Source organism: Rhinolophus sinicus, linkage group LG01, assembly GCF_036562045.2.
Source record: "Rhinolophus sinicus isolate RSC01 linkage group LG01, ASM3656204v1, whole genome shotgun sequence".
NCBI lineage: Eukaryota > Metazoa > Chordata > Mammalia > Chiroptera > Rhinolophidae > Rhinolophus > Rhinolophus sinicus.
This window is the reverse complement of record NC_133751.1, coordinates 191,438,067-191,461,742: the sequence shown is the minus strand read 5'-3', so window position 1 is coordinate 191,461,742 and position 23,676 is coordinate 191,438,067. Positions and strand designations below refer to the sequence as shown.

General features: G+C 50.3%; 1 protein-coding gene across 1 annotated transcript; it reads left to right on the top strand.

The window, feature by feature from the left end:
• Window positions 1-719: 719 nt before the first annotated feature.
• Window positions 720-22,672, top strand: IGFBP5 (insulin like growth factor binding protein 5). Its single transcript, XM_019727060.2, has 4 exons — window positions 720-1,824; window positions 15,708-15,937; window positions 16,585-16,704; window positions 17,955-22,672. Exons 1-4 carry the CDS (start codon window positions 1,491-1,493, stop codon window positions 18,084-18,086), a joined length of 816 nt encoding a protein of 271 aa, XP_019582619.1. The 5' UTR covers window positions 720-1,490; the 3' UTR covers window positions 18,087-22,672.
• The last annotated feature ends 1,004 nt before the right edge of the window (window positions 22,673-23,676 follow it).

The following is a 23,676-nucleotide window of genomic DNA, read 5'->3' as shown; positions in this document are numbered from 1 at the left end:
ACCCATTCATTCCCTCCAAAGATGTGGCCCTGCCCAACAGAAATGCCGCTTTAAAAGGATGTGGAGGGAAAGTATTGCTCCAATCTGCCTTCCTTCCATCTAAAAATCCCACCCCGGGACATCTTAGGTCACCAGGCAAAATTTTCAGACGGAGCGTTTCCTCCAAGGGCCAGTCTCTGAAACTCACTGAGCCTAATGTTCCTCCTGCAAGTACACAACACATAAACACACACACACACACACACACACAAACACACCCTACGTGGTACTTAGACACCAGCAGACAGCCATTTCCCAAAGCTTGGGAAGAATTTCGTGGGCACTGTATGTATCCAGTTGGCTAATAAGAAAATGCTTCTCCCTCCAGCCTGGGCCTGGGCTAGTTGAGGCGTGAGAGGGAGGGGGAGACCGAGTTACTCCTCTTGTGTCCACCATGCTCTGAAGAACTTGCCCAGCTCCTCCGCCCTCGTGCAGCCCCAACCCTGTCCCCCATGCCCCTTTCTTACATTCCGGGGGGAGGAGGGCGCTGTTCAGGGAGCGAAGGGGAGCCCCCGTGTCTCGAAGGCCTCTCCCCACCCCCACCCCGTGTGAGTTCGTACTGCAAAGCTCCTTGGCATCCTTGCCTGGGTTGGGTGTTGGGGAGCTCAAATTGCAGCTACAAACTGGCTGGCAGCCAGGGGCCGTCTATTTAAAAGCGCCTGCTCGACCGGAGCCGGTAGTCTCTTTGGAAACTTCTGCGGGGCTAAAAGAGCTAGGAAGAGCTGCAAAGCGGTGTGGGGTTTTTCCTCTTTTTTGCTCCTTCTAGTTACTCCCTCCTCCGTTTGCACCCTTCTCCGGGCTTCACGCAGAACCTGCGAATTTCGAAGAGGTGGTGGCAGAGGGGGAGAAAAAAAGGTGTTAGGGCTTGGGATTTTAGGTTTGTTGTTGTTTTGGGGTTTTTTTTGTTTTTTTGTTTTCTTGATTTCAACATTTTCCCCCACCTTCGCGGCTGCAGCCGCCGGCTCCTACCTGTTCCGCGGCAGATACGCGCAGCTAGCAGCTGAGGGTTAGAAAGGAGGAGGGTGTACTTTAAATTTTAAACAAAATTTTTTAAGGTAAATCCATTTTTCTGCCCTCACCCCGTCTTCTCCACAGCCTCCGAGCTCATTATTTCGGTGGTTGCTTTGGGGTGAACAATTTGGGGCTTTTCCCCCTGCAGTTCTGACCAGGTCGGGCTTGGAAGGGTTGTTTCTTCGACCCCACTCCCTGCGCATGCACCTGGCGCTGCTCTTTTCCCCCCAACCTGTTGCAAGTCTTTAATCCTTGCAACTAGGACTTGCCTCTGCAGCCCTCCATCTCTCCCCACATTTTGCAATTGTCTGGGGGAGGTGACCTGCTCTACCTGCCAGAAATTTAAAAAAAAAAATTCTCCGGGCGCCCTCCTGGCCCCTTTCTCCCTGCACTCTCGCTCTTCTGCCCCGCCCCAAGGTAAAGGGAGAGATTCGGAGAAGATGGTGCTCACCGCGGTCCTCCTGCTCCTGGCCGCCTGTGCGGGACCGGCCCAGGGCCTTGGTTCCTTCGTGCACTGCGAGCCCTGCGACGAGAAAGCCCTGTCCATGTGCCCCCCCAGCCCCTTGGGCTGCGAGCTGGTCAAGGAGCCGGGCTGCGGCTGCTGCATGACTTGCGCCCTGGCGGAGGGGCAGTCGTGCGGCGTCTACACTGAGCGCTGCGCCCAGGGGCTGCGCTGCCTCCCCCGGCAGGACGAGGAGAAGCCGCTGCACGCGCTGCTGCACGGCCGCGGGGTTTGCCTCAACGAAAAGAGCTACCGCGAGCAAGTCAAGATCGGTGAGCGCGCTCAGTGTGCCATTCAGTTACCCGGCGCACGGGCAGGGGACAGGGGACAGGCTGGCCCCGCGCGCTTTGCCCAAAAAGTGGCTTAGAGCCGGGGTGCAGCCTGGAGGAGGGCGGGAAGGGTCTTTGCACCTCGAAATTGGAGCCCTGGCTGATCCAGCTTCCCAGGGCTGCTGTCTAGCCAAGCCTCTCACGTTTTTCGCTCCTTCTCCTCGTCCCTGCCCCCTACCCTACTCCACTCCACCCCTCCCCCCTCGTCTGAATACTGACTCTGAGCTCCAATTTGGTCTCCAGGTCCCAATCCCCAGGTACTCAATCTCCAGTTTCAAAGGGTGCATGTTTATTATCAGCTCTCTCCTCCACTACCTCCTACCCAACCAACACGTTTTTGTTTTCTGAATTTGAAAAAAAAAAATCTTTGTTAAAATATTGATTTAACTGGGGACCTGGAGAGAGCACGTTACCGGTCTTCTGTGCGCATTCCACCTTTGTCCCTCCCAGTCCCCTTCCCCCCTACCAGTCCCTTCTGACGTTTCTATCTACCCCGACACACAAGCGAGCGCGCGCGCACGCGCGCGCGAACACACACACACGCACCCTTGGTAACTAATGCCTTTCCGGTAGGGGCTTTGATGCCCCTCCCACGTGCACACCATTACTTTTGACTTGCTATGATTGATTGTGATACATGGTAAAGCAGATTAAAATGCAAAATACCGTTTTCCCGTCCAAGAAGGGAAAGATTACTTAAGGTACGCACGGCGGCGGTGGGGAGGTCAGTAGGGTAGTGGAGGAGGGGGGCGCGGGAGGGGGGGGAAGGAGTGGGAAGCATTTGGTGTTCCTGTGCTGAATGTTCGTCCCTGAATCGAATTGCTTTTTCCCCTCCCCAATTAAGCTTTTACTTAGGAAGGAAAGTGGATATAGGATCGGGAGGCAAGAGGGGTAGTGAAATTCAGACATCACAACTTCCCCGTCAGTACTAACCGCTCCCGCCGCCCCCATCTCTCAAACCTGATCACAGTGGGTGTGGTGTAAGTGTAAGAGGGGCCCTGGAAATGCAGAATGCAAAATAAACGGGGCGGAGAGGGGAAAGACCACGCCCCCGTACCTCCCCCTCCGCCTCCAAGTAACCCCGCCCCCGAGTTGCATTGCCCATAAATTCTCCGCGCCAGGAGTCTAGGATTTAAAATGCTGACAGAGCTACTAGTTTAACGAGAACAGCTCTGCCCCTAGACTGGGTTGTTTTTTGTGTCTGTTTTTTGTTATTTTGTTTTGTTTTTTGGAAAGGGTTACCTGATCTTAAATTTAAAAAAAAAACAGTTTCATGAACTATACACAAAAGTCTGCGTTCTGAGACGTCAGAATGGTTGTTCTCCCCAAAAGGGGTTAAGACTTGGCTAAATATAATGTTTATTCTATGTAGTTTCTTCCTGGGACAATGCCCTTTTCCTCTCCTACCACCTTCCATTACAAGTACCCAACATGAGTTTTCTTAAACTGCAATCTACAGACACTATCATGTGGGAAAGACTGCATAGGCACTTGAGAAGAGGCAAGAGAAATTTCCTGGGTTCAATCTTGATCCCCGAAAACTCTGCAGGTTTTCCCCTGTTGCAGGAGGCCGCCCCTATAGCTTTGCAAGAGATAGCCTATCTGTCTCGGGATTGCTGCGTGCAATAAAAGGACAGAGGGCAACGTGCAGGCCGGGAGGCCCCAGAGGCCGGTTTGTGGAGTTATTTTTATTAAGAGCCACTTTTCAAAGGCGGTCCCGCCTGCCTTCATCTTGGGGGACGTGGATTTGGAAAAGCTTAGCACGGGGCGGGGGGATGGGGGAAGGCGGGGAAGAGGCATGAATCGATTTCCTGGTTTGGAAGCGAGCGCTCTGGGTAACAATCCAGTCTCATCAAAAGTATGCAAGGTATCACCCGCATTCTGGCCCCACTTTTATTTGCCCAACGATGTGGTTGGTGTAATGTGGTTAATACACAGGGTGTGCGCGCAGGGCGCAAGCGCACACGCAGTAGCTGGAGAGCAAATAGGCGCATCCAACTTTCCAGTTCAACCGAATACACACACACACACACACACACACCGGCTTTTGTCTCAAGCAAGATGCCCTTTAGGTTTCTCTACAGCCCCTTCCCCAACCCCCACCTTCAAGGTACCTCTATCACACACAGAGCAGCCGCCCCGCCCCAGCCCTTCTCAGGGACTCCGCCCCACCTTAGGCAGGTACCTGATTGACTTCAGTTACTATATGGCTGTGCTCAACTGGTGCCAGAGGCTGACGCCCTCCTCTGGGACAGATGGGATGGGAGTGGGCGCTCCTGGCTATAGCTTTTCAGCTCGAAAACCGTTGGGTAGGTCCCCCAAAAGGTGGAGATGGCACAGAGGCAGTTCTTAAGAGGAAAACGAACAGAGATGGAGGAGAATGTCCGCTTCTTTGGCCAAAATTCTTCTCCCCAACATCTAACCACCACTCCCCCCTACCAAAACCAGCAGTGTGCACTTGGGTTTGCCCCTCCGTGCCGTGGTTTCCATAGAGATATAGATACAGGTATAGATTACACACGCACACACACGCACGCACACACGTACACACCAAAACAATGCATATATAGAAAGAGATAGATGGATGAATGGATAGATAGATAGATAGATAGATCTTTTTTCAATCCTAAAAAAAGTGCATTTCTAGAATCAGTAATGGGGAACGGAGGAGAACGAGGTGGCAGGCAGCCAAAGCTTCTGGGAGGAAGGGCGGAGGGCGGGCGGGCGGAGACTGGTGTTTTGCTGGGCTGGTTGCTGAGCAACGGGAGAGGGAGCCCACAGGAGAACCTCTGGCTGGGATCGCTCCGGGCCCTGCATTTTATTTTCGCCAGTTCAGGGGCAAAGATAGATACAGAAACAGAGGGCAGTGTGTGTGAGATTGAAGGGAGGCGGGAGACTGGAGTTATTTATTGCGCCAACCTCAATAAATATCGGTGAGTTGAGTCAAGTCAAGGAAAGACCCGGCCTTGCTCTGGGCATTGTTTGACGGAAGGAGCCTGTGGCTTTGTGGGCGGGAGGGCGGCGCGCATCCTTGACCGGGTCTGGAAGATCTCTCCTGTGCCTGGGAAACATCAAATTTGGGATACAGGGAGAAAAGGATTCTGGGTTTCAGTATCGTCATTGAGAAATAAGAGAGAAAGAAAGACTAAATATGCTTCTGGGAAAGAAAACAAAAAATACTCGTTTACCTCAATAAAATGAATTCAGCCTTTGCTTCTTTGAGGGGTTTGGCCTCCATCGCCCTGGCTTCCACTACAAACCTGGTCCAAATGCCATGCTGAAGTCAAGTTCCAGAGTTAGATTTATTGGCCAAATTTGTGTCTGGGTTGAACAAGATCATGGAAAACTGAAAGAGGCAGATTCCATTCCCACCCGCACCCCCTCCCTTTGAAACAAGTCTTTGAAAGGCTGGCTGTGCCCTGTGCCAACCAAAACGGAGTTGGGAAGACAAGAGATGCTGCTTTTAACTTGACTTTTCTTGCCCCCCACCTCCCGCCCCTTTCTGCTGTGTCAGCTAAGTCTGGAAGAGCTAGCACAGTTGGCCACATTTTTTTTTTCATTTTTCTTTTCTCCTTCTTTATCCCTCCCTCCTACTCCCCCCTCCCTTTCTCTGTCCCCCAACGGTCAAGGCATCCCCTGAGGGCTTGAGTTTTAAGTCTGAGCAGCTGTGATTTAGTCCAGGCGCTTGGGCTGGCTTTGATTGGGCAGGTGGGCTTGCAGCTGCAGAGAGAGGATTGGGCTGACCCCAGGAGCCAGAGGTCACTGTGAGGGTTACAGCAACGGTCATGGGAGCAGGAATCCCAGCACAAGCCCTGGTCCCCTTAATAGGGGAGGGGGGAGCTAGTGGGAAGAAAGGTGATTTTTAACTGAAGATTTTACTTTGAACCTGAGCAATGCCTTTGAAACTTTGAGTTATTTAATGAGTGGAAAATAAAACTTTGGAGAAGGGATCACCATACTCCAGGCCCACATCCAGAAACTGGAAGAACACCATAAAGGGACCAGGTACCAAGGAGGAACCAACCAGAAGGAAAACGGTTGTGGTGAGAGGCAAGGAGACATTTTGGAGGGGTGTTGTTTGACTTTTTGTTTTGAATCTTGACTACAGTGGATCCAAAAGTCGCAGTTCCCCAGAGACCATGCTTAAATTGCTATCTGCCTATCTTTTCCAAAACAATAAGGTTTATGTCATACTTGCAAAAATAAATAAGCAAATAAACAACAAAACTAGTTCTAAGCTTCTACTCCCCTTTTCCCCTATATCCAGAGCATCCCCCACTTTTGTTTCCAGTTCCATTTCTTTCTATGATTTTTGTTATGATGTCTTTTTAAAATATATATATATATATATATAAATCCAAACGATTGACTGGAAATCTTTCTGAGAGGCAAAGTGGCCTTTCCTGCCTGGCCACTTGGCTTGACGTGGTCCTAACATCTCTCCAGGAATGGTCTGGGTATTGGCCAAAGAATGCTAACGCTGGAAGGAACCCACAGGTCCTTGCAGTCAAGGCCCGCATTTCACAGATGGGGATGCTGAGGCCCAATGGGTGGAGTTACTTGCCCCCAAATTAGACGTAGGGTTAGTGGCAGAATCAGGACTAGAACTCAGCTCTTCCCTATTGATTTGGGCGTTCCATTCTGCTGTTCCTGGCTTTTTTCACTAGTCATCAGGGCTCTTGCCTGGGCCTGGCCTAACCTGCAATGAGGCCTTTGGCACATACCATGTTTCCCTAAAAATAAGACCTAGCCGGACAATCAGCTCAGTATATTTTACTATAATATAAGACCAGGTATAATATAATATAATATAATATAATATAATATAATATAATATAATATAATATAATTAATATAATATAATACCGGGTCTTATATTCATTTTTGCTGCAAAAGATGCATTAGAGCTGATTGTCCGGCTAGGTCTTATTTTCGGGAAAACAGGGGAACACCTGATGCTATCATCCCATAGTGGGGGTTGTGAAATGAAGTAAGAGCTCCGAACTTGGCGGTACTCTATTTTAGGGGAAGAAGTGAAGCGGCCCCAAAGTGGAGAATACACCTCTTTTATTTTCAATCACTCTGTCCCATCCCTTTTTCTACACAGTCTTGCAAACGAGGCTGGCTTAGGCCAGTGGTTTGGTGAGGGATTGGGGGTGGTCCATGTGCCAAACCTCATTTTCTGAACTAGAGGGAGCTCTCCTTACGTGGAAAGGCAGGCAGCCCTCCTGTCCCTTGGCTGTGCAGCAGCCTGTAGTCTTTAAGGAGAACATGGCACAGAGTGGCGTGCTTCTCGTGGCCACCAGCCGCCACCAGCACAGGCTTTTCATGGAGCTGAGCAAGCAGGATGATGAGAGATCTGAGGGGGTGGGGGGGTAGGTTTGGATGAGGGAGTAATTGGGGAATTTCTACATCAGAAGAAAAGAGAGAAAACCACATGCCACAAACTTGATAAGGAAGCGAGCAAGAGGGTCACTGCGTTTTTGAACATGCAGACCTGTAGATCTTTCAGAAGGAAAGAAGGAATCAGCCTCCAGATTAGAGTTGATCTGAGGAATTGCTGAGAGCCATCCTGATACATACTGGTGGCTGTAGCAGCTTCTCCCCCCGCCCCAATTGTCAAGAAGGAAGCAGATAATGGCAGCCTCTCTTTCCACTACGTTAGACTGCCAGGTGAGCCCCACAGGAGTTTTAAAATAAATAGGTTACCTCATTTTTTATCTCTCAGCCTTTCCCTTGCCAAACCCTGAAGCAAGGGCCCGACTGAATTTGCACTCAGAACCCAATCTCATATGGCCTCTGCTGGTTTGCAGAGATGTTTTTATGTGGGCTTCAGCCTTCCTGAACCGTGCAGATTGTGTCATCACAGCTGTAATATCTCTCTGTCACCCCTGTGAAGATGACTCTCATTACAGACCCTTTATACAGCACTATTCTATTGAAATATAATACAAGCCACGTATGTCACTTGACATTTTCTAGTAGCCACATTTTTTTATAAAGGTAAAAAGACACAAATGAAACTAATTCTAATCATCTATTTTAATTCAATATATCCAAAATACTACCCTTTTCAACATATATCCCAAATAAATAATTATAATGAGATATTTTACATTTTTTCTTTCATATTAAGTCTTTTAAATCTGAGTTGTAGTTTGCATTTACAAAATATCACGCTTCAGACACTAAATTTTCCTTGGACATATTTGATCTGTATTTTCAGATTTCGTAAAATTTACAGTTGAAAAGTAGATATGCCCAAGTTGTTACAAACATACTCAAAAATGGCCCAATAACCAAATCGAATTATTGGTTTTTAAATGTAAAGTAAATCAAATAAATTTTAAAATCCAGGCCCACTAGCCACAGTTGAAGTGTCAAGAGCCACATATGGATAGTAGCCACCAGCAAGCCCCGCCCGCACCTGAGAAGGGGACTGCTGTTTCCGCTCTCTCCTCCTGCCCCCAAAGACAAAAAGGAAATGAGTCTGAGCTTTGATTGCCAGACAAGAGACAACTCCCTTGTTTGACCCTTACCAGAGCCTCTCTTCTTAAGAGGACCAGATCGAGTTCAAACCAGCTGCTCGCTGCGCCCCCTTCTGGTCATGCGGGACGATTGGAGGAATGTGGCTGCCTAATTGTAATGTTCTGAATGGGCCATGAAGAGTTATGAGTGGGAGTGTTGCCAGGTCAGAGAAATGGACCCGAGCTTCCTCCCCTTCCTCATGTTCCCTTCTTCCATGCAGAGGCTGCTCTCCACCTAGCCCCTCCATTGCCTTCTGGTTTGGGGCGAGTAGGGGAACAGATATAGACCTTTCTACTGAGCATGCTCCATCTTTTCCACCTCTAGAGAAACGTGGCGGGAGACACTCATCTTGGGAGTTGTAAGTGTGTATTTCTTATGTGTCAATTTATCACCAACTGTCTCCCAGGGATCAAGAAATGTTTACCAGAGTCACGGCCCTGAATACTGGTTTGGCCCCGGGGGGGGGGGGGGGGGATGAGGAGGATCCTTTCTTTACCTCTGGTCCCTAGAGAGTACATGATGTGTGAGTGGGACCCAGCCTTTCATTCTGGGGGAGTGTCACCAACTTGACACCTGCCACATCTACACTGTGGAGGGAGGCAGGTCACCTTTACTCTTTCCAACTTTAGGGAAGGAGACAGTGCCTTAAAGCAGCATAAAGGAATGGGATTACAGAGAGAGACAGACCCTCCCGGGTGAGTTCTCTAAGTGGGGACTGCTTCCCAGAAGCACTTGTGCAAAGTCCCTGTTACCTGGGATTGGCAAGCAGACTCCCTGGAGACAGGACGGAGCCATCACTTTCTGGCAGACCTTTCTGTAGTCCAGGGAGCCTTAGATCTTGTGATCTACAAGTAAACACCTGTCAACCAGGTGCCAAGCAACCAAATTTTTAGTTGATCATTGAAACTAAGGAAGTGAGAGGCAACAGAGACCTATGCTGAGAGGTAATTAGCATCCATCAACTCATCTGATCCTCATAACAGCCCTCTGGAGAAGGGGTTACTGCCCTCCTTCCCATAATTCAGATGAGAAAACAGAGGCAAAGAGAGGGGAGGAAAAGACTAAGGGAGGTCAAAGTAAATCTGCACCAAGGTTTATTGAATGATTGTCACCAGCCCCTTCTTCCTCCCAAGAGTGACTGAAGATTGAGGGCTAGTAGTCTGGCTTCTGATTCTGAATGTTTATACACTTTGTTATATGATGTCTATGTCTCTGCTCAAGATACAGAAGTAATATACCACACTGGCCAACTTTGTTGTTGGTTTAGAGCAATTAACCACGTTAGTTCGGGCCTGAAATGGGGTGGGGACAGGAAAGGAACTCAGCGAAGTAAGCCTGCTGTCCACATGGTCCAGTCACTAACTGAATCTGCTCCCACCTCTGCCACTCACCCCAAGTCAGTAGGACTCCCCTCCAGCGTCTTCTTGCACCTCCTCCCTTCCTGTAACTGTTTTGAGGATGATGGTTGTTTGGGTTTGTTTTCCTCTTGGAAAGTCAGTGTTTCTTTCCTTCTCAGCCCGTACTTCGGGTTAAAAAGAGCCCAGAACATGCCCATCTGCGACTGACCACAGAGGAAAAGAAAACAGTGTCTTGCAAGAGAGACTGGAGCAAAGCAGACACTGGCCAGGGGTGGACCTGGCAGGAGGAGGGACATTGCAGCTCCCCTGGAAGGCTCCACAGCCCCTCCTACCTCCCCTGTCCCCTTTCTCTCAATGCAAAGGCATGCACCCACAGTGTAATTGAGTCATTTGGCATCCGCAGCTGGGAAACTGTCAGACTACAGAAGACTGAGACATGCCTTACATTTTTTTAAACAGTAAGCAGCCCATCCGTCATTCCCCTATAAGCCTCGTGTTGTAGCAAAGAACAGGAGGCTGCAGGTCGGCTAGGAAACAGGGCAAGGTGGGGACGGGGTACAGAGTGTCCAGCCATACCCAGAATGGGTCAGTGCCCTCCGACCAGCTGTCCAGTAGCATTTTCTGCAATGACAGATGCGGCTACTGAGCACTTGAAATGTGGCTAGAGCAACTAAGCGCTTGAATTTGTAATTTGATTTAATATTTATCCACTTAAATACCCACATGTGGCTAGTGGCTATTGTATCCGACAGTGCAGCCTCAGACCAAAGAGAAGCCCAGCAAATCCAGGAGAACCCTACTTCTGTCTCTCCTGTGAGGCTCATTCCTCTGCTTCCTAGCTCCCTCTGTGGTAATTATTATGCTGAGGGACAGGGGCACCAATGAAATGACTTCTCAGGGCATCCACTGAGCTCTAACGCAAACCCCAGCTTATGTACAGAAAAGCCTCTAGACCCACTTCTCTTTGTCTCTTGCAGAAATCCATGCATCTCCATTTAAAGATTATTTATTGGCTACCATACGCCAGAGAGACGAAGATAAATGACAAGCCTCTGCCCTTAAAAAGTTTATGTTTAAATTCCACAGAGGGAGCTAGAATGACAGCCAGTAGAAACCCAGCTCCCCTCTTAGTTCCTTGTAGAGAGATTCTGGGTGAACCCATCTTGCCTGCTGGCTAGAAAAAAAGACTTTCCTCTCCCCAAGTCCAGGTGGCCTGGCAAAGCCCTACATTCCTCCTGAGCTGTGAATTCCAAGTACGCCTCAGTTTCTTCCGTTTCCGTAAGCAAAGTCGCAAGATCTGGGCCACCCAGTTTTCTCTGAAGTTTGGTTGCGAGGTCAAAAGAGTGGGAAACTACCACCAGCCCAGGAGCGGAGCAGGCTGTTAATGGTGTGACTGAGAGCCCTGAGGGGGGAGGTCAGACTGCAGGGAGCAGCAGGTCCCCAACTAGACCCATCCATCGCTGTGACCTGGGAGCAAGATGGGATCAGAACGCTTCCGCAGAGCATGTGCCTGGTTCTGCTGCTAAAGCATCCCGCTCCTGAAAGAAAACAGCCACAGCAAAAGGGTGTGTTGGAGCCAGGGTAGGGAGCATGCATTGTGCACTTGTGCTGTGTGTAGACCTGCCCACCCTGGGATGCCTCTGGTCCATGGTGGCTGGCCCTGCACCCAGACACCCTCTGTGTTTGCTGGGACCCGAGAATGGGGTAGTCCTCAAGCAGGTGTTCATGTTGCCACAGGGAGGGCCCATGTACCCGTCCGTCTGTGCCTCTGGATGTTACTGCACCAGTGTAGACGGGCAGTGCCTTATGAATGAAGCAGGAATGAGTTGGCCACCCTAACATGGCAGGTGCTGGGGCCATCAGAGAGCTGGTTGGCAGGATCAGAAGTCAGAGCAGAATCAGAACGAACCCACCCCACAGGTAAATATCAGGACCATATGATAGCCCTCGCTTCTTCAGTCACCAGATAAGATCGTGGAATTAAAGGACGAGGGAACAATAATGAGCATTCCATGGTTCCCATCTGCAGAATCCTTTCAAAATGACATCTACAGATGGGAAAGGAGGTCAGATATGTTTCACTTCTTTCCCTGCTCACTTTTCAATTGCAGATTAAAGAAACAGCAGGGGGTTACGCACAGATAAATCCTTGCCCCCCTCTCCTCCCCTCCAGTTCCCACACCTGCCTTCTCCACCCTCCCTTCACACAGGTCATTTCCAGGCTTCGCTTGTCCATCTCCCTGACTCTTTAAAAACGTAATGCAGACACACAGAGAGAAGGAGAGGATTTGGGTGGTTGCCAGAGAAACAGCAGAGAGAGGCACACGAATTCCAGATTTTAAAATTATTTCCAGTCTCTAGCAGCAATAAGCACAGGGAACCTGTTGTATGGCCATCAGTCTCTTCCGCCATCTACTGGCCATGTGGAGGTATTAACCTGTTTGTCGAACAGGTTCTAGAACCCACTGCACTGTTCTGTTCCTTCCGTTGCTGTTCACTGTGCAGGGCAATTCACCAGAAAGTCCTCCCTTATATCCCACCTCAATCCCTTCTGCCACCTCTGCCTGTGTTCTCTTGATGACATAGCTCAGGAGCTGCCAGTCTTCTTGTTTTATCTAAAACTTAAACGCTTCCCACATTGAAAGCCTATTTATGACTCTGCCACAGAGCAGCTGAGTAGGGCTAAGTAGGCACTGGCATTCCAGCTCCGGGCCTACGTTCCAGCCCTTTAATCTTCGTGGCTCTGAACTGGCTCCGCTCCAAGTTTCCGCTGTCTCTCTGGAGCCTACAGGTGACCACGAGACCCTGATTAGTATCTTTGATACTCGACTCTCCTGCCTAAGTTATAGGTCCCATGGGGTTAAGCGGCAACCAAAAACCAGGAGGCACATCAAAACTCTAAGCCTGCCCTTCAGAAGCAGCCAAAGAGCCTGCAATGGGGAGAGTATGCCCTCAGGAGCTCCACCCTGGTGAGGCCCAGAGAGGGAGACACGGTTTGCAAAAGTGTTTTGAGTTCTACATTTGGTTTTCTGGTATCATCATTGCTTAGCCCCAAGGCCATGCTTGAACACTTTCAGAGAAAAGATTTAAAAAGGTCAAAGTAAATTTGCCCCAAAGTTTATTGAACCATTAACAGCCTCCTCCCAGGAAGGGGGACTCAAGGTTAAGGGCAACCCACAGCACTTCTTAGAAGTTCTAAAGTCAGGAGTCTTGGGAAGAGCTGTTGATACATGTAGGGCTGTGAGCCAACACACTAACACGTCCACCAAGGCCAGAGAGAGACATGCCCTATGAGAGAAGGGGAAATGACATCTGGCAGATGACACCCTCGGACTAAAAGGACAAAGGGGTCCCCCTAAAACAGGTGGCCAGAGGAGGATAGGTAGCATCCCAGATGTCTTTAAGAACTAGGAAGAGTGTCCCTGGGGTAGGTGCAAGAACTTGTTTCTGCTTGGGCGCAGAGGGAGGAACTAGATGGTCTATTGGAAAGAGTCCAGGAGCTGGTACAGCCAGCCACTGGGGGTGAACAGCTTCCTGGGTTCTCTCCCATTGGAGAGGTGATTCCTGGAGCCCAGCTTCACAAGTGCCCCTGAGGACACTTTGCTGGCGATTCCTGGAGCAGCCTCTAAGGAGACACTCATCCTTCTTCCATGCACTGGTCCACACCCAGCCCTCTCGCCCTCCTCCCCTCATTCCATCTGGTTACATATAGTCTTGATTAGGGAAGGGGTATGGCCATGCACCCCCAGTATGCTCCCAGCCTTTCAATGGCAACCGTCTCGTGCCCTCTCCCCTTCCCCAGTGGTCAACTGCTTTTTGAGGATTAGAATGCTTGGTGATGCCCAGAGAGGTTGAGTGAAGAGACTCAGGTCACCAGTAAGATGGGCTCAGCAACACCTATGCCGTGGTTAGCTTTGCCTCTCCTCAAAGCCTCTCCCCAAGTCCTGAGCCACAGGTTTGAGCTTGAGTTTTAGGTAACAGAGCCCTAGCCTTTCAATTGGTACAGAGTCCCCCCAAAACCAGCCATGCTCCTCCCTACATTCCACCCCCCATTCTAGCTTGTCCCACAACCAAGAAAAGTTGGTTTAACCCCAAAGCATCACTCTTTTAGCTAATTCCTAGAAGGCTACATTCCACGAACCAGGCACATCACCATGTCCGTGAATCATCACAGCAGCTTTTTATACAGTGGAGATGGAGCACTGAGTCGAGACATGGTGGGAAGAGGGAGTGAAAGGCCAAAAGTGGGGGGACAGGGATCCTAGTGTTGCATTTGGTTCAGGGAGAGCCTGCCCACTGCTTTGCTATTTGCTTTCTCCCTGTCATCTTCCTCTCCAGTGAATAAATACCCAAATCAGCTAACCACCCAGAACACTGCAAACCTGTGGAAGCTTCTTTAGGGCGGGGGACTTCCCTGCTAGGGCCTTAAAGACCGGATACCTGTTCAATTAAACGTGACAAATCCTGAGCCAAGAGACAAACAGGTGCTCGGGAGCTTCCTGCCACCTGCCATCCTGACTAGGTTTGGCCAGGTCTCCAAATACCTCCCTTAACACACACCTGGAACTTCTCCTGGGCTGAGAACTCCTGCCCCAGGGACACAAAACCAGCCTCTCTCCCTGCACCTCCCCTCATCCCCACCTCTTCTAATTCCTCTCCTGTTTCCCACCCCAATGCCTTGCCACCCAGCTCCTGGGTACCCTGGTGATAGCAATGTGGGTAGAGAATAGGATTTTCCTGCACCTCATTTTAGTTATTTGGGGTCACCTCAAAGCCTTATTTTCTCTTTCTAGAATTTGAAAAGAAAAGAGGACAATGAAGGCAGGCCACCCTGCCCCTGCATGCCCTGCCATGGGCATCCTATCCCCCTGGGAAGAGCAATGCAGACCTCCCCACCCCAATCTGCCTGGGCTGGTGGGGTCAAGGAGCTGAGAGGAGAAACAGGGACTCAGAGGAGGGTGCCTGTGACATAAGAATTTCACGGAAATCTGTGGGCTGAGATGATGTTAGGCGGGTGAAATTAACAGATCAACAAATAAATGAACAAAGTCCTAGTTCTGTAAAGGTCATAAGTCAGCTAAGTATAGACTGTCACCAAGTCACTCCTATATATAACTGCACCCGTCCCAGCCAGTTGTCAGCCTGTCTTGGCCTGAAGCTATGTTCCAGCCTATCCAGGGCCCAGAGCGCAGAGCTAGCTCGGAGTGGGAGCCGGGAGTGAGGCCTTGGGGTTCCATGTCCCCGCATCAGCCAGCGCTTCACCCCTCCAGGCCCCACATTTCTGGCTTTCCAGGTCCCCTCCTCCTGTGGTTCATGGTGGCTCCTCCCTCTCCCCCCACCCCCACCTCCCACCGCTAGTCCAGATGCCCAGGACCCTCCTGCTTCCGTTCCCCTAGCCCAAGGATACTAATATCTCAACTCCAGCAGCTTTCAGAAAAGCACAAAGACCTCACAAGAGGGGAGACTTGGTCATTCTTGTCCACGCCCTTGCTCTCCCCTATTTTCCTCCGACAGCCAAGACCTCCGGGTTGTGTTCTTACATCACAGCCCCACCTCCAGCCGTGGCTCCTTCTATAGGCAGCCCGCCAGCAGGCAAGCCCCTTACAATGGCTGGAGTCCTCCCATAGGCCACTTCCCTGCTTCTTCCTACTTCCCCCACCACCACCACCACTCCCAGAATTCTTCTCCCTCCTGTCAAACTGCCCCTCGTTTATCAGCTTGACTTTTCTAACACTCTCCCACTCCATGACGTCTTCCTAGACTTGCTTGACTAGCCTCCAATCATGCCAGCAATTTCCCACCACTTACATGAGTGTTGATTCTTACTTAAGCTCTGGGAAGGCAGAGACCCGGTCTCCTCACCCCAACCTCTGGACCCTGGGCCCTGCACTGCTGTGTCTCAGCTGCAGAGGCTCACCCTCTGCCTCCTTCTCCCTGTAGAGAGAGACTCTCAAGAGCATGAGGACCCGACCACCTCCGAGATGGCGGAGGAGACCTACTCCCCCAAGATCTTCCGGCCCAAGCACACCCGCATCTCCGAGCTGAAGGCTGAGGCCGTGAAGAAGGACCGCAGAAAGAAGCTGACCCAGTCCAAGTTTGTCGGGGGAGCTGAGAACACTGCCCACCCCCGGGTCATCTCTGCACCTGAGATGAGACAGGAATCTGAGCAGGCGAGTCTCAAGGATTCTCCCCCATCTCCCTCTGCTTCCACACCCCGCAGCCTCTGCCATCATCCCAACTTTTGACCTTTCCCTGCAACTAAATGCATGTTTGTGGCAGCAAGAGGTGCTTAGGCTAGTCTTAGCAAAGGACCTACCACTTCCCATGGAGAATTTTTTAGTGCTTACATTTATCAGGACCCAGGGCTTGTCTAAGTGAGCAGGAGTAGAGGCAGTGCTCCCTCAAGGGAAATGCCAGCCAGCCAGAGCAAGCACACGACCACAAACCAGGTGTGTGAACCAACGACCTGGCTCTATCCTCACCAAGCAGGCGCTGACCACTCTCCTAGCGCATGCGCACACCACCGTCTCCCAACTTCTCAGCAGCATGCAAAAGCTGAGGGTGGGTGGTGTGGAAGACAGATGGGACATTGTGCCTCTGTACCTGGTCAAAATGCAGGATTTGCACACTTCACACACCTATGGTGCATGACAGGTGAGAAGGAGGAAAGATCTTTGGTAGCAACTAATTGGGACAACACGTGGTGACTTTCCCCACAGACCTTTTAGTCCCCACACCCTGGGCCACGCGTCCTGCACACCTAGGTGGTTTCTGTCTGTGTCGTGCTACACCTCTCATTCCTCCCATCTGCACACAGGGCCCCTGCCGCAGACACATGGAGGCTTCCCTGCAGGAGCTCAAAGCTAGCCCACGCATGGTGCCTCGGGCCGTGTACCTGCCCAACTGCGACCGCAAAGGATTCTACAAAAGAAAGCAGGTACGCCCCCAACCCCACACCCCCAGGTTCCATGGGCTCCTGAGAGGGCGATTGCCAGGAAGCCTCTACTTCTAAATGCTTACAATTTCTGTCGTTAACAGTAGTGTTTCCTGAACCTCCAATACCCGTGCACAAACCACATTTGTGATTGTCCCCAGTCTCTCCTACACTATAATCTACTGAAGTTTTAATGATTCACCTTATTTACATGAATTCATCTGAAAAGGAAACTTTATGTCACTGTGTCACATCACATGTTGTATGTGTTATTTTTCTGGTACACACACGCATACACACATATATGACTTTAAGACATATTTTCACCATGTACCACGTGAAATCATTTCATGTCCCATTCACAGCCAGGCTACCCTTTGGGCAACTCCACTGTTGGTTAACCAGTAGTACTAAGCCTATTAAATCGGGTCTGACATACATTAGGTTGACGGTTCTCAGGCATCCTAGGGTACCAGAATCACCTTTCAGGCTTGTTAAAACACTAATTGCTGCGCACACACACACACACACACACACACACACACAGGCCTCCCCAGTGTCTGATCAGTAGGTTTGGGGTGGACTCTGAGAATTTTGCTTTTTTAACAGGCTCCCTCACACATGTCCCTGGTACTCCATCAAGGTACCCTTCATCTAAGTTAGGGGTGAAAAGCCAGACCGCCTTGGGTCAATTCTTGGCTCTCCCACTTAGGAGCGGTGTCCTCTGGACCCGGTTATTTCATGTCTCTGCTCTGAGTTTCCCTTGTAAAATGGAGAATAGTTGTACCTATTATTCTCACATGATTATAAAGAGTAATGGATTAATCTCTGTAAAGCACTTAGAGCAGCACCTACTGCATAGTAGGTATTAAGTAGTAGTGCTTGCATATGGTAAAGCTACACAAGTGATGCCTTATTATTTATCATTATTGTTGTTATTGTTATCACCACCACCATCTTCATCATCATATCATCAGACCATAGCTCTCTGGAGAATACCAAGTTGGAGGACCCTGAATGGGTGACATAAAAAAGAGGTTGTAGGAGGTAGCCAAGGGCAGACAACCCTAAATTAGCATTTTCCCCAGGCCCTCAGCATGCAGTGGGGACACCAGAACCTCAAGGGTTGGGTACAGCCACCTCAACTCTCTGGGGAGGCAAGTCTGTCTTGGGGTAGGAAGACGAAGGGACAGTCAGGAGCAGAGCCTGGGGGCCCAGCCATCCTCACTGCCTGTCACTCTCCCCACCCCCAGTGCAAGCCTTCCCGTGGCCGCAAACGTGGCATCTGCTGGTGCGTGGACAAGTATGGGATGAAGCTGCCAGGCATGGAGTATGTCGACGGGGACTTTCAGTGCCACACCTTCGACAGCAGCAACGTTGAGTGATGTGTCCCCTCCCCATTCTTCCCTCACCCCACCCCACCCCCAGCCCTGACTCCAGCCAGCGCCTCCCTTCACCCCAGGATGCCACTCATTTCATCTCATTTAAGGGAAAAAAAATACATATATCTATCTATTTGAGGAAACTGAGGACCTCGGAATCTCTAGCAAGGTCTCAACTTTGAAAATGGCAACAACGGAGATGCAAAAAGCTAAGGAGACCCCTCCCCTCTTTACAATGGTTTTCTTTTTTGAGGCAAGTTGAATGAACAGGGAAGGGAAGAGAGGACGAACAAGAGAAAGAGAAGGGAAGAAAGCATATGTGTAGAAGAGAGGGAAAGATGAACAGAGTTGCAAGAAGGAAAAGAAGAACGTGGGCGGGAAGGAAAGATCTTGGGGACCGTGGCTGGATCCATCTTTCATGTGCAGCCCTGGCCCAAGTTGGGGAGACATTTGGGCGCTAGAAGGTATAGCCAAGATGTGGCATTCAATGACACACTTGGAGTTTTCCCAGTTTGGATTGGTCACAGGAGGAGAAAGGAAAAGACAGAAGGTGTCAGTGACTCTCCTGGATCTGTCTCCTCCTCCAGCCAGCAATTTGGGCGGCTCGAACCCTCCTTCCTCTCCTCTCACCCCAATAGAGTGTTCTCTCCCCCCAAATTTACAAAAACTAAAATGCATTCCATTCCTCTCAAAACAAAATGAATAATCAAGTGATATTAGATAGATAGGTTTCCCTATGCAGATACATAAGTATTAATATGTGTGCATATTTCACTCCCCATGCAGACTTTTAGAAATCCATACACACCCCAATAGTGGAAAGACTTGTTCTTCCCCGGGTGACTAAAACTGCCAGCTGAAGCATGTGGTTTCAGCCCCTCAATGCATTCAGTTCTCAACTAGCACAGCCTCTGTGGGGGAGGATAGGCTGAAAAAAAAAAATAAATAAAAACGTGGGCTTGTATTTATCTACAAGGCTCCATATAGTCATATATAGGCATATAAATCTCTTTTCTTTCTTTTTTTCTTCCTTCCTTTCAAAGGTTTGCATTAACTCTTCGAAGTAGTTTCTATGGGGGCATTGAGGAGCTTCCCCATTCTTGGAAAACCAAGAAAACCCATGTTCTTCTAACACGACCCATAACACCAGTTTTGCCTGCCTCTCATGAGCAGCAAACGCAACCCTTTGTGGGACACAGTGCTGGAGTTTTTTCGTGATTTCCCACGTGCACATGTGTTCATACACACCACCCAGCCAGGTGGAGGAGGCACTCGGTGTGCACCCACCACGCTGACCAGTACATCCCAATTTAGCCTTCAGACCTTCCAGAAGTAACCGTCTCTGGACCCCATCCCAAACGAGCCCAACAGGTCCAAGTTTGACCTACTGGTCCTGGCCAACCTTCCCATTTCATCTGGGCAGAGCCTGCATTTTGAAAGCCTCTCTCACTTCATGCTGGCAGAACAGGAGAGAGACTGAAATGAGAGATGGCAAAGAGGGAGAAGGAGATGAAAAGGGTTTAAACACAGGGAAACAGTAAAAGTGATGGTCCAGGCCAGAGCAGATGGAGTGAAGGGACTGGGGGCTGGAGGAACAGGGGGCTGACAGCCCCATTCTAGCTTTGAAGCAAAGCAGCAGAAAGGGGACAAAGCCAAGAGAAACTTCCTGGCTCCCCACCCTAGAAGCTCTCTGGGATTCAAGAGGAAGGAGAGAGGAAAATAGGGGGACAGGGTGTAAGCAAGAAATGAGCTCAGTCCAGGCCTTAGAGACACGGAAGGTGGGAAACTTTAGGTGGGTTCTAGACTTAGTAACTGGACGCGAGCAAGGGTCAGGAGAGACTGGCTTTTGAAGGCACGAGACGAAGTGCTCACATGCCCACCTTCACCCTTCCATGAGGGACTGAGGCCAGGGAGTCTTTTAAGCTCTTCATCCACTCTGGTCAGTTTAGGCTCCCTCCTGGGTGGAGGATGGAAGAAAGGCCCAGGACAACCAGGGAATGGACGCCTGGGAGGTGCTGTCATGTGACAGCCACATTCGGAACCAAGAAAAATCCCATTCTCCACTGACTTCCTCAACAAATGGGTGACCTTGAAGCTGTCCTCTGAGGCTGGAGACAGCCTGCCAGGAAAGGGGGCTTGCACACTGGCAAGGAGACCCTTTATCGCTGTGAGCGCAGCTCTCGCCACTCTTTTTCTGATGCTTTGGCACCATGGAGACCACCCCAACACTGAACTTGGGGCAACGAAGAGGGACAGCAAAGAAGCAAATGTATTCCCGCTAGTGGAAAACGTGCAGCTGTGGAACTGGGGGGATGTCTCCTCTTCCCCCCGAACAGGACCGTTGGCTGGGGATGGGAGAGGTGGTCCGTCTTTACGGGACAAAGGGCCTGACAGGAATGGCAGCCACAAGGACTTATTGGACCTGCTGTGTCAGTGCACCCCCATCTCTCTGTGCAACTGTCCCCAAACCCCCAACTCACATTTCTATGTCTTAGGCCAGTATCATGAATCTTTCCCACTTCCCTCTTCTTTCTGCCCAATTCCTCCTTTGAATCTTGAGCAGTCATCTAACTGGGATCTGCCAAGTGGATACTGGGGTGCCATTACCCCTAAGAAAAGACTGAGCCAGGGACTGTATACCCCAGCCCAATCCCTCCCCAGGCCTGGACCTGGCTCCTGAGAGGGCTCTCTCTTTCCCCCACTGTTTACTGGACTTTGAATGGGCCTCTGCCCTTTCCATGGGCTCCTTGCTCTCAGCCATAAGGTGGGGATTATGGCCTGGTTTAACTCCACCAGTCTCTTCAGGGTTCCAAAGTTCATGACGACTAACCCCAACCTGTGAGTCCCCAGTACTTGCAGGGGGTGATTCTGGTCAGCTGGCCAATCCCTAGAGGACACGGGACCTTCATGACGGATGGAACTAAACCTCTCAAAGGGGAGGTCTGGCCTGAGCCCAGAGTGGGGAGAGCATGGGGAGGGAGCCACTAAGGACGACGGAGCCCGTCCCCTGGGCAGGGTGTGAGGGAAGGCAGGTGTGGAGCTGCCAGCCTGAAAGTCCTGAGCAGGCATCTCCTTGGCTCCAGGCTCCCTGCCGGTCACTGATTGCTCACCTGGAGCCCTTCGGCTCCAGGCTTTCCATGGCCTCTAGTCTAAATGTTGCCGCCCCAGTAGGACCTCTTTTCCATCCCCTTTTGACTCATGCCTCATTCCAGCAGTGCAAACCATACCCCACTGCTGCCAGGCGATTGATGGAGGCCCAGCCAGGACTGAGCCTCCTCCCCCCACAGCCACCCTACTCACCCGGCAAAGCAAGGTGTCTAGGAAAGAAGAGATGCGTAAGTGTCTCCGACAGCCAGGCCTGGACAGGCAGGCCTGGAGACTTTCAACCCCCACACGGGGTGGCCCAAGAAGGGATGGCCCAAGAGGCCCTGTGTGGTCCCACCTCCTCTCCTCTCCTCTTGCCCATTGTCCCATCACCAACTTGGTGGTCTCCACTGTAACCTGCAGGGTCAACCTCCTCTGAGGGAGATGGGCCACAACCACCCTTCTGCCTCCTAGCTCTTTAGCAGCCACCGGCTGCCATGGCAACCACCAAGCCCCCTCTACAGGGGACAGTGTTTCCCCTCTCCATCGGCTCAGCCCCTAGCTCAGAATGGGAACTTCGGAGGAGTGGGCCAAGGAGAAGATGCCCTCTGGTCTCACCAAGGATGTCTGTGGCTTCCAAGAGAAAGGAAGCCACGTTTTGAGAAGTGGTGGGGCAAGGGAATGGGCTTTTACCAGCCAGCAACCTGGGCGTTGTACTGTCTTTATTTTTAAAACCACTAAAGTGCAAGATGTATTTTGCACTTTTCTTCACTTTTTTTTTTTCTCTTAGGTTTTGTGTCTTTTTTTAAACATGCTTTCTTGGTTTTCTAATGGAGTATATAGTTTAGCCATCTCCACAGACTCTGGCCTCCTCTCTTTAAACTCCTTTTGGATGGGGAAAGGGAAGGTGGGAGGGCCAGCCGCCCTGCGCCCACTCCCCCCACTTCTCTGGTCCCCAGACACCAGCCTGAGTCCCACCTGCCACCACCACTGTCACACAGTAGCCCACACGGATAGACAGTTGTCAGACAAGATCCTTCAGATTCCGAGTTGCCTGCCGGTTTGTGTTTTTGGTTTTTTTTTTTTTAAGACAGCAATAACCACAGCACATATTACTGTAGTTCTTGATAGTTTTACATACATACATACCATAGCTCTATTTTCTCCTCTTTTTCGTTTTCAACTTTTTTTTTTTTTAAGTAAATGCTCATAATCTTTACTGGTGAAAACGATGGGAAAACAAACCAACAAACAAAACCAGTTTGTGGTGACAAAAAAAAAAAAAGCGGGGGAAAAAAAAATCACCTGAATGCGGAAGAACTCGCCTCCTGTTTAGCATTTTGTACCTAAGGAAATAAAAAAGGAAAAAACAGAGGATCTCACGTTTTATTAAAAAAGTGAAGATTGCTGTATACTATTTATTCAACTTATAATTTATGTTACTCCTTGATCTTTGTCGTTTGTCATGACAAAGCATTTATTTAATAAAGTTATGCATTCAGTTAGCCTGCGTCAGCTTCCTCCGGCCCCAGGGAAGGTAGGTAAAGGGTGAGGACATTCCTTCAGCCACACTCCAGAGGGAAAGAGAAAGGACCAGGTAAAGGCAGGCCAGAGGGGACCCCGCACACCCACCCTGCCATCCAGAACTTGGGTGCCCCCTCTCTGTCCCTTCAAAGCTGAGTTAACATACACAACGCACTTAGAACAGCAAGTAGTCAATACGTGTTCAGCTACTGTTATTATTATTATTAATTATTACTATCATTTAATCTCAGCTCCTCCTCTTAAGTAAAGTGGCCTTCATCTACCCTTAAGCAAATGATGGGTCTCTTCTCCTTGGAGAAGATTTTAACGAAGGCATTTCTAGAATGTTCCTCAGTCACTTATTCTAGTGCCTTGTAAGCTCTTAACTCCTGGGAACCTCTGGCCAAGGGGAATCCTACCTCCCTCTCCTACTCAGCCCCACCGCTGTTTCTGCCCAGTGAAGAGGAAAGCTATGAAATGGCTAGTGACTGATTTCAACCTTTCCGGGGCTTAAGGAGCATAGTTGCTACATTGTCCAACTTTCTGCCTCAGTCACTAGGTTGGCGTTCCTTCTTCCTAGACCCGTCCTCTCGGCCTCATCTCCCAACCGCCATGTCCCCTCTGCATTTGTGGAGCCCACAGCAGCGTACCGCCCTCAGGGGTCCCCCTGACCACACCCTACAACGGCCTCCCAGTCCATGGGCCCAGTAGGGAGATGGAGTTGGTGGCATGGCACTGTGCCCTGCCCCGTGTGGGTCACGTGCCAGAGGGAGTAATTGGGAGCATCCCTGCCTGGCAAGGGGATTAGCTGGTCACTGGGCATACTCCTGAAAGGTCGCTGGGTGGCTAAAACTCTCTTCCCTGAGACCTCCATCCGTGCACAGCTTTCCGGATGTGTGGTCATTCAGCCAAGGTCCAGTGCAGGCAAAGGCGGAGGGTGTGAAAGCTGCGCTAGGAGGCGCAGAGAGGAGCTGGGCGTCTTCCC

Coding starts and splice junctions, on each gene's coding strand:
- IGFBP5 (XM_019727060.2), top strand. CDS start 1,491: ATGGTGCTCACCGCGGTCCTCCTGCTCCTGGCCGCCTGTGCGGGACCG. Junction 15,938..16,584: donor TGAGACAGGAATCTGAGCAG/GCGAGTCTCAAG, acceptor ATCTGCACACAG/GGCCCCTGCCGCAGACACAT. Junction 16,705..17,954: donor GATTCTACAAAAGAAAGCAG/GTACGCCCCCAA, acceptor CCCCACCCCCAG/TGCAAGCCTTCCCGTGGCCG.